The sequence below is a fragment of the Nycticebus coucang genome, chromosome 11 (assembly GCF_027406575.1).
Source record: "Nycticebus coucang isolate mNycCou1 chromosome 11, mNycCou1.pri, whole genome shotgun sequence".
NCBI classification, from domain to species: domain Eukaryota; kingdom Metazoa; phylum Chordata; class Mammalia; order Primates; family Lorisidae; genus Nycticebus; species Nycticebus coucang.
Window position 1 is genome coordinate 73,845,658 of NC_069790.1, and position 14,202 is coordinate 73,859,859.

At 34.9% G+C, this 14,202-nt stretch overlaps 1 protein-coding gene across 2 annotated transcripts in view; it reads right to left on the bottom strand.

The window, feature by feature from the left end:
- Positions 1-364: 364 nt before the first annotated feature.
- Positions 365-14,202, bottom strand: part of RSBN1L (round spermatid basic protein 1 like) — a 117,948-nt gene continuing 104,110 nt past the window's right edge. For both annotated transcript variants that reach the window (XM_053553892.1, XM_053553891.1), the window contains 3 exons: positions 8,787-8,954; positions 1,584-1,692; positions 365-1,499 (listed from right to left, as the gene is read on the bottom strand). In XM_053553892.1, coding sequence (XP_053409867.1) covers positions 867-1,499; positions 1,584-1,692; positions 8,787-8,954 — 910 coding nt within the window. In that variant the 3' untranslated portion in view covers positions 365-866. The remainder of the gene's footprint in view (positions 1,500-1,583; positions 1,693-8,786; positions 8,955-14,202) is intronic.

The following is a 14,202-nucleotide window of genomic DNA, read 5'->3' on the forward strand; positions in this document are numbered from 1 at the left end:
ATAGTGTGTTTCTCCCAACTTTCTGAAACTGTTTTTATTACCTAAACCGCTTTCGTAATGTTGAACATAAGTATTTTTAAATGTATCCCAGGGAGAAGAGCTAAGAAGTTTAACATATTTATCTTATTTAGCAATTTAAGAAAATTATGCAAAATATGATATACATATATACATTCCCATTCATACACACACATATATATGCTTTCTTAACTGAATCTTGGTTTTTAAAATTGCCTGCACAGTGTGGGGAATTTAAATATATATGAGAGTGGGAAACATACATTTATACTCCATTACCACTCTAAATGGATATACTGGCAGAGAGAATCAATATATCAGACAAATGATTTAAATGAATTGTCAGTTTGTCTTTGCAGACTCAACAGAAAACATATTTATTATTATGAACCTTTATTAAGTGGCTCACATTTCAGTATAAATCACACTAAAAAGATTTTTAAAAAGCTATTTACACTACAGTGCTGACACATTTAAAATAAAAAAAAAATGGTATAAATAAGCTCTATGGAAAAGCCTTAAATTGTCAAAAGAGAATTCTGGCTCATATTACAAAATATATATATATATACGTTAATGCCAGCTCTATTCTAAAACCTATAACTCCAACTCAAATGATTTTTTTAAAGACTTTTTTAAGTTTAAACCTGCAATGTTTACAGTGCATCTGGCCCTAAGTGCTTGATACTTCACAGTTATGGACAGGCACTGAGGAATGTTACAAAGCTACATACACTATATTTTGTAACAGACTTGGGAGCAAGTCCTTGGCTTGCTTTCAGAATTCATGAATCTTTATTACATTATTAAATTTTTTTGAAAAAGAATTTTAAATGGTATATACAAATTCAGCACAAAATGTCATCATCTTTTCTATCTTGATTTGAGTGTGCTGAACTACGTTGCCTTGAATCAACCAGACTTATGAGACTCCCAGAGTGCAATTCTTCCCTTAAATCTTTGTTATTTTCAAATTTAGAATCCGTGTTAATCTTAAATTCTGCAAATTGAACATGATCCAATTTTGTTCTCACATTCTTGCCATCCATGTTATTCGGTGCTCTAGTCTTTTCAGGAATATTAACATTCACAGGTTCTTCCTTGATTCTTAAAGATGTAGTAGGTTCATGTTTAATCTGCTGTAATTCATATTTAGAATGAAGTTTATCTGAAAAAACAGAATCCAAGGAGGATTTTCTTACAGCACAAATGGTGGTGTCAGTGTGAAGTCCAAGAACTGATGATGCAAAATCTGATGATGTCCCTGTTTCATGAGTGCTCTGGGAAGTGTCTGCTTCCAAGTGATATAATTTGAGCCTAACATGCCATGCTAAACTGCATACAGCTGAAACGGTCTTGAACTGATGAACAACATTCCTTGGAATAAAATAAATGTCATTATCATACAGCTGAATCCTGGCATAGCGAATGCCTTCCCTCCTCAGTTGATTAAGTTTTGCATCATCAACCCACTGGACACACTAAAAAAAGAAAAGAAATAGAAATACAAGTAAGTCTTTCCATAATAAAAACCAAACCAAAAACAGTATCTGTATAAAATATACCTGGGACAGTGGTGGTTCATGTAAATCTAATTGCATTCGTTGAACAACTTCTAAAAAATCTTCAGCATGAAAACAAATTACATCTTTGGTTATTCGGGGTTGATCAGGCCTAAAAAAGGAAAAAGGAAAATAAAGAATCTGCCATTAATGTTTCACTCTGGTAAGTCCTCAGTGAATTCAAAGCAATAATAGTTTATACTTAATACCAAAGTACTAAACATATTATCTTACAAACATATTAAAATCATAACTGGAAAACCATTTTACATTTTTCTTGAGACCAAGTCTTTTACATAAACAAAGGTTTGACATTATGAGTTTCAACCAAAACACAGATTTAAAACAGCTCATTTCATTGTATTATTGTTATCTTTCACAAGATTTTGAAAAATTAAAATGATTTAAATGGGCAAATTTTGCAAATCAAGAAAATAGTTTCTTTTAAAAGATAAGGTCTATGTTTCATAAACATAAGTACTCAAGTTGGAAATACATAAAAATCAGAAGTATGGAGAAAAGGGAATATTTTCTTCCTATATAAGATATATATAACTGCACTGATGCATAAACCTGTAAATAACTTAATAAATTAAGAAACATTCATTAGACAAGCAATAATAAAATAAACTGTTTGTGTTCTCTGGAGTTGTCTTTAATTGTAATTCTAAAAAATTCTAAAATTCTTAATTAGGAATATGTAAATATATTTTTTCAGAGATCTTGAATATGTGGAGTCTGGAATGAAATTTCAAGCAATATACATACAAAGAAAATCACACCAAGGCAAATCATACCCAAATTTCTAAATATCATAAAAATCTGAAAATCATATATTACATTATATACAGTTAAAGAAAGGTAAGAATGACTGCAGACTTCTCATCAAAGACCACATAAGCCAGAAGACAATGGACTATATTTTTAAAGTACTGAAACAGTCAATCTAGAATTTTATATCGACCAAAACTATCCTTCAACAATGTGAAACAAAACATTTTTGGGCAAAAAAAAGCTGACAGACTCTGTCATCAGAAGACAACCAGAACAAAGAACATTAAAAGAATATCTTCAGGCTAAAGAAAAATAATACTTAGATGAAAATACAGATCTATGCAAAAGAAGGTAGAGTATACATAATAGTAAGTATGAAAGATATTCTTTGCTCATTTTTTTAATGTCTTTAGGAATAATCCTTTAAAGCAAAAGCAATAACATATTATGGGGTTACAGCATAAATAAAGTAGAATATATGACAAAAGCCAGAAATGGGGAGGGGAGGGCACAATAATTGGAAGTATACTACTGAAAGGTTCTTACACATTACATAAAGAGTATACTACTATTTGAAAGCACAATGTGTTAAGTTTAGAGCAAAGAAATAAGTGAAACAGAGCTATAGCTACTAAGCAAACAGTGGAAGTAAAATGGAATGCTAAAAATGACAAAAAGGAATAAGGAATAGGAGGGGTCAATGGGAGCAAAGATGGTAAATTTAAACCCACATTTACTGATAGTTATATTAAACATAAATGGTCTGAATACTCCTATTTAAAGATAGAGATTGTCACTGGATTTTAAAAAAAAAGGGGCAAGAGTCATCTACATGCCATCAACATGGAACAGTAACATAAACAGATAGGTTAAAAAAAAAAAGAAGAATGGGAAAATATACAGGATGTAGACAGAAATCATAAGAAAGATGGAATAGCTATATTAACATCAGACAAAGTAAACTTCACAAGGACTATCACCTAAGATAAAAAATGTATTTTGTAATGATAAATGAGTCAATTCATCAAGGAGAAATAATTCTAAATGTGTACTTGCCTAATAACAGCTTCAAAAAACATGGAACCTTCAAAACAGTATGCTTACTGAAAGGAGCTAATCACAAAAGATTATATATTTTATGATTCCATTTATGTGAAATGTTCACAATAGACAAGTATATACAGACAGAAAGTAGATTAGTAGTTGCCTGTGGCTGTGGAAGATTAGGGTAGGGGTGATAGTAAAGGGAGCAGAGAAAATGTATAAAATTGTACACTTTAAATGGCTGACTTTATCTGAATAAAGCTGTTGCAAAGAAATAAAAAACGTGGAACAAAACTAGAAAAACTGAAAGAAAAATAGACAAATCCAATGTTAAAGTGGAAGATTAACAGGTAGACAAAAATCAGTAAGGAGATAGAAGACTTGAACAACACTATCAACAACGTTGATTCACTGGCATTTATAGAGCACTATACCCCAAACAATAGGAAAATACACATTTTTTTAACATGGACAGAAAACATTCATCAAGATAGATCATAAAGCAAACCCCAATGGCTCGGCACCGGGGAGCTGGCATTTTCAAATGCAGGCTAGGCCCACCAAACAATGACAACTACAACCAAAAAGCAGCCGAGTGTTGTGGTGGGCACCTGCAGTCCCAGCTACTTGGGAGACTGAGGCAAAAGAATCATGTAAGCCCAAGAGTTGGAGTTTGCTGTGAACTGTGATGCCACAGCACTCTACCCAGGGCAACAGCTTGAGACTCTGTCTCAAAAAAAAAAACCCAAGGAATTAGAAGGACTGCAATCATAAAGAGTATGTTCTCTGACCACAGGAAATTAAATTGGAAAATGGAAACATCTCCCCCAAAAAACCTGAAATATTGGAAAATAACACTTATTTTAAAATCCCATGGATTAAAAAAGAAATCAAACAGGATATTAGAAGTATCCTGAACTGAATAATACTGAAAATGTAATACCAAAATGTGTGAAATGTAGCTAATGTAGTGCTTACAAATTTAGTTTTAAGTAATTACATTAGAGAAAAAGAAAGGTCTTAAAGTCTTAAATCAATCATCTAAGATTCCAACTAAGCTAGAAAAAAGAGCAAATTCTTTTCTTAAAATAAGAAAGCTTGGCACAAGGGCTTGTATCTGTCGCCCCAGCTACCAAGAAGCTGAGGCACAAGAACTGCATGAGCCCAGCAGTTCAAGACTAGCCTAGGCAACATAGACAGATGCAAGACGCCATCTCCCCACCCACTTAAGAAAGACTAACCGAAGACAATGAATGGAAAACAAAAACAACAGAAAAAAAGTCAATGCAATAAACATTTGTCGAAAAAGATAAATAAGGTTAATAAACAAACTCTGGCAAGACTTTAATATAAACTCAAAAATCATTAACAATATTAGCAAACTGAATCCAGTACTCGTTTCTCTCTCTTTCTATATATATATAGTGTTATGTATAATCACTGTATTATTATGTATTTTATAATGTATATACCACCTATATCATGTATCTCTAACATACACATATACCTCCTTCCCTTGGTTATTCTGTATTATACATATAATGTATATGAAAAACATACATACACACCACTCTTGGTTATTCTTAATTATGTATGTCCACAATCACATACATATGTATGTATGATATGTATGCTAATAAGGAATAACTGGGAGGTATGTACGAGACGCTCCTTCCTTCTCCGACTTACAGTCAAGTCATACACCAACAAAGCCATTATGAAAGTCAAATCTGTGTAAAACAAGACACTCTGTGTATCATACATAGGCGATTACATATTGGGGTGTGTGTATGTGTATATAGCATGTATCTCATATATATCATATATCACATACATATTTACCACGTATCTTATACCATGTATCATGTACATGCCATATATATTATATATACAGATGCTGCTCAACTTAAGAGGTTATGTCCTGATAAACCTACTGTTTAGTACAAAATACATCGTAAATTGAAATTATCCTAAGTCCTTAAACCTACAATGAAGTTATGGTTTCCAGTCAACATACACTGCTTTCACATCCCCATAAAATAAAAAAAATCCTAAATCAAAACATCCTAAGCCTGGAAACATCTGTGTAATATATAACATAATCATAATATATATATCATATGCATAATAACATAGAATAACCAAGAGAGGTTTTTAAAGCAACCAGGAAAAGCAACGGAATAATAGAATTACAGAGTCTTAGTTGAATGTATATTTAATTTTTTAAGAAGATGCAAAAGTTTTCTACAGTTCCCTTAACAGTATATGAAAGTTATGGTCAGTCCATGTCCTTGTTAGCTTTTGCAATAGTCTTTTTTTTGCTTTCCAGCTATTGTAGTGGGTGTGTAGTTATCTCACTGTGGGTTTAGTTTGCATTTTCCTTATGGTGTAGTCACACTGAAAATCTTTTAATGTGCTTATTGGCCATATGTGTAACTTTTCTTGTAAAATTAATGTTCAAACTCTTTTACCCAGTCTTAGTTGGTTTACTTTGTTATTTTTAGATTGTAAGAGTTCTTTATATGATTTATGATTCACATGAGATTTATATGATTCATATATATAAAGAACTCCTACAATCCCTTTATATATAAAATCATATATAATCATATATGTGATTGTGATATGTGATCACATATACATATGAGACTGGTCTATAACTTTTTTTCTTTTTTCAAGGCAGTCCCACTTTGCTGGGCATCACAGCTCACAGCAACCTCAAATTCTTGGGCTCAAGCAATTCTCTTGCCTCAGTCTCCTGTGCTTATAACTTTTCAATCTTTAGCCTGCCTGTTGATTTATGTTAACAGTATAACCTGAAGAACAGTTTTAATTTTGATGATATCCAAGGGTTTTTTGTTTGTTTGTTTCCGTAGTGTCACAGCTCACAGCAACCCAAACTCTTGGGCTCAAGCGACTCTCTTGCCTCAGCCTCCCAAGTAGTTGGGACTACAGGCACCTGCTACAATGCTCGGCTATTTTTAGAGATGAGGTCTCCCTCTGACTCAGGCTGGTCTCAAACCTGTGAGCTCAGGAAAGATGTCCAAGTTTATCAATGTTTTCTTTACAGCTCATGAAATCTTTACCTAATGCTAAAATTTCTTCTACAATTTCTTCTTGGAGTTTTACACCTTTAATGGTTCTGTGAGCATTATAACTTTTTTGTATGGTATGAGATGAGTCAAGGCTTTTCTTTTCTGTTTTTATTTATGATATGTTCTCCAATGCCATTTCTTGAAAAGAATCCTTTCCCCATTGACTCATCTGAGTTCCTTCATCAAAAATAAATGATAAATTTCTGGTTAAAGGACAGTATAATGTTCCAATAATCTCTAAGTTTACCTTTATTATGATTATCACCCTCTCTTGAATTATTGAAGCTTCACAGCAAGTTTTATTATGACAGCATGAATCCTCTAACATTATTCTCTTTTTCTCCCCACAAAAGTTGTTTAACATATACTACATTTTTTTCGTATTTCTATAAGAAGACTTAGTGGGATTTTGATTGGGATTGAGTTCATTTACAGATGATTTGAGAAAGAACTGACATTATAGACATCTTTAATTTTTCTCAACAGTACTTTGTAGTTTTAAGTATACAGGTCTTGTGTATTTTCTAAATTTATCTCTAAGGATTTCATGGGTTTTTAATGCTACTCTGGCTTTAAATTGTATTGTATTTTCCAAATATTCACAACTTGTATACAGAAATAAAATGTACTATTATCAACCTTTTATCCTGTAACTTTGAGAAATTTGCTTAGATATTCTAGTATGTGTTTTGTAGATTTAGAATTTTCTCTGTATATAATTTTTTTGCCTTACCCTAACATTTTATAATTCCATTTCTTTGTATTTACTGAAAAGAAATTTAATTATATGGCCACACAAATACTTGTTAGTAGATGTTCATAACAACTTTATTCCTAAAAACCCCCAAATTGAAAATAACTCAAATGGATAAACCAATTGTAATATATCCATATAATAATATATTACTCAAAAATTAAAAGGAAAGAATACCTGTAACAACATAGATGAATTTAAAACACGTTATGCTGAGTGGAAAAAAATCACACACATGTATCATTCTTCCTACCTGAGATCCTAAACTGGGCAAAACTAAACTATTAAAAACAGAAAATTGCAAAATAAATAAATAAATAAATTATTAAAAAACAAACAAACAAAAAAAAAAAAAAAAAACCAGAAAATAGGCAGGTGCTGTGCTTCATCACTCTAATCAGAGAAGTCTGGGAGGCCGCAGTGCAAGGATCACCTGAGCTCACAAGTTCAAGACCAGACGGAGCTAGGGACCACATCTCTAAAAATCACCAGGCATTGTACTGGGCACCTGTAGTCCCAGGAGGCTGAGGCAAGAGAATTGCTTGAGCCCAAGAGTCTGAGGCTACTGTGTGCTATGACGCCATGGCACTCTATCCAGGAAGACAAAGTGAGACTCTACCTCAAAAACAAAACAAACAAACAAAAAAATAAACAGAAAATAGATTAATAGATGTCTGGAACTGGGAAAATAAAGCAAATCTTGTAAGGAATTTGGAAAAAATTAATATGGAAAGGCAAACAAATACTTAATAAAGAGATACCAAACCTCAGAAAGGATATAACAGAGTAGAACAGGAGAAAGAGAAAACATAGGAATCTGACCAAAGTCAGATCGGAAATCAGTCTCAGCTCTACCACTTGTTAACTTTATGACTGTAAAAATAATTATTTAATAGCCCCAAGTTTCCTTACGTGACAAATAGAGGCCGAAATGTAGTTGACAAAAATTAAATGAGATGACACTTGTAAACAGGCAACCAAGTGAACCTTAGCTTTCCTTTTCATTTTTTTCACCTCTAATAGCTTAGAACATGAAATTAATTCTTACAGTCACTCCAAATGACTATGACTAGATTTTAGCAATTTAAGGTCTTATTTAGTACAATTATACAATGAGGACATGCAAATACAGGGGGAAATATGAAACTTTTTTGACAGGATAAATTACTAAAGAACTTTCCAAAGAAAATACTATATTATTAAGAAACCAACAAAGGGCTTGGCGCCTGTGGCTCAAGCGGTTAAGGTGCCAGACACATACACCTGAGCTGGCAGGTTCAAATACAGCCCAGACCCACCAAATAACAATGACGGCTGTAACCAAAAAATAGCCAGGCGTTGTTCCGGGCACCTGTGGTCCCAGCTACTTGGGAGGTGGAGGCAGGAGAATCACCTGAGCCCAGGAGTTGGAGGTTGCTATGAGCTGTGATGCCACAGCACTCTACCCAGGGCGACAGCTTGAGGCTCTGTCTCAAAAAAAAAAAAAAAAAAAAAGAAACCAAGAAAGCTTTTCATTAAAATAGTAGTAGTCATATATACCACTCTCCACAGTGCACAGCCTTCAGCACTCCAACAGCAGCTGTAGTCTGTCGTTCAAAACCCTGTCCTATATGATCTGCATGAGCTCTTGTCCTGTCTTCAAAGAGCATTTCACGGGGCTCACTGGTTCGAGGTAGGTACTGAAGGTTTTTTATTTCATTGGTAGTTCTGGAATTAAAAAAAAAATTTACATTTTTAAACTAAGGCTTAATTGCATCAAACATTCAAATGACATAATTCAAACAAAAGGAGCAATTAAATCCTCTGCCCTCAAATCAATTTCTATTTTTAAAATGAATAAAAACAAACAAAACACACATTTCCCTTGTTTTTCTAATATGCCCTTCACAAAATTGTCAGTTGTGAGGAAATATATACTTGGATAAGAAACTAAATGAAAACTGGTGTTGTTTAAACATATTTCCCTGTACCCAGAATCTCTAACTGCAGCTTGGATCTAATCTGTGTGGAACTATGTCCCCACTTAGCTAATACAAATACACACATACACACCTGAAACAAATGGGTAAAAATGTACTAATTCAATATGCAATTCAGGATATGCCAAGTACTAATCCCTAGGCACTGGAGCTAGTGAATGAGACACTGAGACACATCAGATTCCCTATTCTCATGCGAGTTATATTCTAGTGGGAGGATGAAATAAATTAATTAGCATGAAAACACCAGACAGTAAGTGCTTCTACACGGTTTATTGGAGATAGAAAGGAAAAACCCTTAGCTCTGTCTTAAACATCACTTCCAACTAGCTAGCTGTCTCTTCTACTGCTCGCAATCTCGAATCTAGGTGCATGCAGAAGCTGCTCCCTTACTTAGCCTCACTCATGACAGAAACCTCTCCAATTCTGCTGTTCATGGGGAAAAGGGTGAGAAGAACTTCTTGGTCTGGGAGCCATAATCTCATGTATTTCCTCTATGGTTTTCTGGTTGCTTCAAGAGACAACTCAATCACCTCCAAAATTGTCTCAACTCATCCTAGTATACCTTCCTAAGGGTCACTGTACTTTTATTATTTCTTTAATATCTCATCCTTAATCCCTACTACTTACTGCTTTTTGTGTGCCCCTTGCCTTATCATCTTAAAACACACAAATATAAATGATGCTCAACTATACATTTTTGTTCTTTGTGATTAATGTTCTACATGTGTCAGAAAGCTAGATGATGATGTTGTTTCCTATGGAATCAACAGGTATCATTAGCACCACATTCTGAAGAATTAAGAACTATGAAGTCTGACAATTAAGTTCACAAACCCAACAATGTACACTAATGTTGCCAGCACTGTACAAACAATTCTGTAAGGTTTCATAACCTCTGTATCTCAATGTCTCACAGTTGTGTTCTTGTCAATGTGTGGCACTGTCTTGCTGAGTGGTGTTCATTATTGTTCTTGTGTGTTTTTTTGTGCCCTCACAAGAAAGTTGGAAGTTAAATTAGAGCACCAAACATTAGTAAATTCTTGTTAAATTTGGCCAGACTGGAAGTGAAATCAGGGACATGTTAGTCCGAGTTTATGGGGATAATGCCATGAAGAAAGTGGAAGAGTGCAAATGGATTAAATGTTTTTCTAAGGGGAGAGAAAGCATCACTGATGAAGAGAGGTCAGGGTGATCTATAATGAACAGAACTGATGAAAACATTGCAAAAATCTGTTGAATTGTACATCAAAATCATAAGCTCACTATGAAAAGCGTAGCGGACCACCCCACCGCTCCTCTGTACATCTAAGGTGGTAAGAGAGGGTCAGAATGTCCAGCAAAGTAAATGAGTAGCTAGTCTGGGAAATGTCTACCTAGAGATCAGTAGCTTAGAAACAGGATATAAATAAAGCTAAAAAGCAACTGACAATTACCCTCAAGCTGTAGCTATCTAACCTGTAACTTTCCCTCATTAAAAATTCTACCATAGTGTCCTTTGATATGTAGCTCAGTACTCCGCAGTCCTTCACTCTGATAGCTCTCTTCCTTGAACAAAAGACTGCCTGTTTTATTGAAACATGAAAGTGATATCTTCCCACTTTTTTACTTTGTATATGCACAGCCCCAAAACCCCAATAAAAAAGGCCTTCAAAATTCGGCTTGGGGCAACGCCTATCTGCCTTGCTAAAGGCTGATACAGTGTTGTCTCTCCAGGTCAAGAGAAAGAAATTGTGTGTGTGAATTTATTGTCCCTTTGCCTGCGGACCCCTAGCTACAGGCTCAAGTGATCCTCTTTGCCTCAGCCTCCTCAACAGCTGAGACTACAGGCACTTGCCACAATGCCCAGCTAGTTTTTCTATTCTTTTAGTAGAGATGGGGTCTTGCTCTTTCTTGCTCAGGCTGGTCTAAAATTCCTGAGGTCAAGTGATCCACTCACCTTGGGTCTCCCAGCGTGCTAAGATTACAGGCATGAGCCACTGTGCCCAGCCAATTAGGGAAATCTTAACTGAAAATCTTGGCCAACAAATTCATGGCTCTTGCATCACAACAATGCACCAGCTCACACGGCACTGTCTGTGCAAGTTTTTAGCCAGTAAACAAATAACTGCATTGGAATACCCTCCCTACTCACCTGATTTGACCCCAAATGACTTTTCTCCTTTCAAAGGAAATACTGAAAGGAAGATATTTTTATGACATACAAGACATCGCAGATGGACTGCTTGAACTCATGAGTTTGAGACCAGCCTGAGCTAGAGAGACACCCCATCTCTAAAAACTAGCTGGGCATTGTGCCAAGTGCTTACAGTTTCAGCTACTCAGAAGTCTGAGGCAAGATTATTACTTCAACCCACAAGTTTGAGGTTGCTGTGAGCTATGAGACCACAGCACTTTACCCAGGGTAAAAATTGAGACTGCCCCCCCCTACAAAAAAAAAAAAGAAAAGAAATCACAGGTAATGTGACAACAGCTCTAATGGCCGTTCCAAATAAAGAGTTCCAAAACTGCTTTGAAGTGTAGACTAGGTGCTAGCATTGGTATATAGCTTCCCAAAGGGAGTACTTCAAAGGTAAGTAACCATGGGGATATTCAGCAATGAAGTATGCAGCACTTTTTGTGGCACAAACTTAATTATCAAACCTTGTATACACAGCACTAAGCACAGTAGTGTTGTTATTAGTTGGTCAGAGTAAGGTGAAAACATCACACATACCATGGGTTATATGCCCTGAAGTTCATGGAAGCTCTTCAAGGAGCTGATAAACCCCCTTAAAATTATAACTGTAAGTCTGCTTATGCCTGCATTGTTCTGGAAAGAGACTTTCAAATTATCAAAATGATTCATAAACTCTAAAAGAAGTTAAAAAATCATTGAAAAATACATCAATTTTACCATTTACTAACAATTTATAAATTAACTTTTAAAATTCCATTTATCAATAAATAGGCCGAGTTTCGTGGCTCGCGCCTATAGTCCCAGCACTCTAAGAGGCTGAGGCAGGTTGACTGCCTGAGCTCACAGGTTTGAGACCAGCATGAGCAAGAGTGAGACCCTGTCTCTAAAAATAGCTGGGCGTTGTAGTGGGCACCTGTAGTCCCAGTTAATTTGTAATCTAAGGCAAGAGAATCACCTGGACCCAAGAGTTTGAGGTTTCTGTGAGCTATCACACCATCGCACTCTACTGAGAGCAACAAAGTGAGACTCTGGTCTCAAAAAAAAAAAAAAATTAATAGTTATTAAGCACTAGACACAGTATACAGGTGCTAGAGACACATTAGTAACAAGCTCAAAATACTTCCTGCCTTCATACAATCTACAGTTTACTCAATGACTTTTTTCCTAATTCTTTTTAAATTAATAATTATTGTAACCAGTAAAACCATCTTTAGGTATCCAAAGAAAAACCTGTTATCTCCCACAGCCTCATATGCTCCATTACCACCAATGTTAACCCAGTATACATTTTTCTACATCTTTCTCTGTGCTGACATAAATATACATTTATACATAGGTTTTATTTCTTTTCAAAAAAATAAAGTCATACTACACATCTTATTCTAATATTTGGTTGTTTTCAAATGTCTTAGATATCCAAGCTGATCAAAACACATTTTAAAAAATTCTATTGTAACTATTTCACCATAATCTTCAATAGGAATGTACAAAATCTTTTCAACCATTCCCCTAATAGACATTCAGAACATTTTAAACTTTTTTCCTCAATACAAACAATGCTACAATTAACATTCTTAATTATTTACCTTTAGTCCATTTCTTTCTGGTTTTTTGTTTTGTTTTGTTTTTTGAGAAAGAGAGTCTTACTTTATCACCCTCGGTAGAGTGCCGTGCCATTATAGCTCATGGCAACCCCAAACTCTTGGGTTCAAGCGATTCTCTTACCTCAGCCTCTCTAGTAGCTGGGTCTACAGGCGCCTGCCACAAACACCTGGCTATTTTTAGAGATGAGGTCTCACTCTGGCTCAGGCTGGTCTGGAACTCATGAGGTCAGGTGATCCACCCACCTCAGCCTCACCGAGTGCCAGGATTACAGGCATGAGCCACCACACCCGGCCAATAGTCCATTTATTTCTTGAAATAGATTATCAGAAGTAGAGATGCTGTATCAAAGAGTTATATATTATGCTTAATTTTATGAACTATTGCCAGATTACATTCAGAAAATGATAGCAGCTCACCATTCTGCCAATATATAAAAGACTATTTATTCATATACCTGTAATCTATAAATATTATTGCTCTATTAATAATTTTTGCCAATATAATGGATAAAAAAAAAACCTTAGTTTTTTTAAAATACATTTAACCACCTAAGGTCTATTTTCCCACTGGGCTGATTACATTTTGTCAGTTTGAGAATGCTCTTTGTACATTAACTTTAGCCTGTCACCTTAACAAATGTTTTAGCCCCATCTATCATAGTTGTTAACTTTGTTGTTGATAATCTCATCTCTCCCAAACAGTATTGCCACTTTGTCCTGCTTAGGAAGGTCTCTCTCTTCTAGGCTTAAAAATTTTATTCTAATGTTTTAATTGTTTCATTAACTGTTAGTTTAATTCTCATTTACTTCTTCGTTGAGGTACAGGCTCTTTGCTTTGCTTCAGATGAACTGTCCATTACTACCAGCATTATTTGTTAAATGAATCCTCCTTATCCCACCTACCTTATATATTAAGTTCCCAATATAGTCAGATCTGTTTCTGGACTTTATCCTATTAGTCCAAATAATAATCTTCTATTTGACCTTCACAGTAATTTTTTTTTTTTTGGTTTTTGGCCGGGGCTGGGTTTGAACCCGCCACCTCCAGCATATGGGACCAGCACCCTACCCCTTGAGCGACAGGCGCCGCCCCCTTCACAGTAATTTTTAATATTCAGTAACATAAGCTCTTCCCTTTACTTATCTTTTCTTTCAATGAAAAGGTTTCCTTATAAACATAAAATCATGGTATT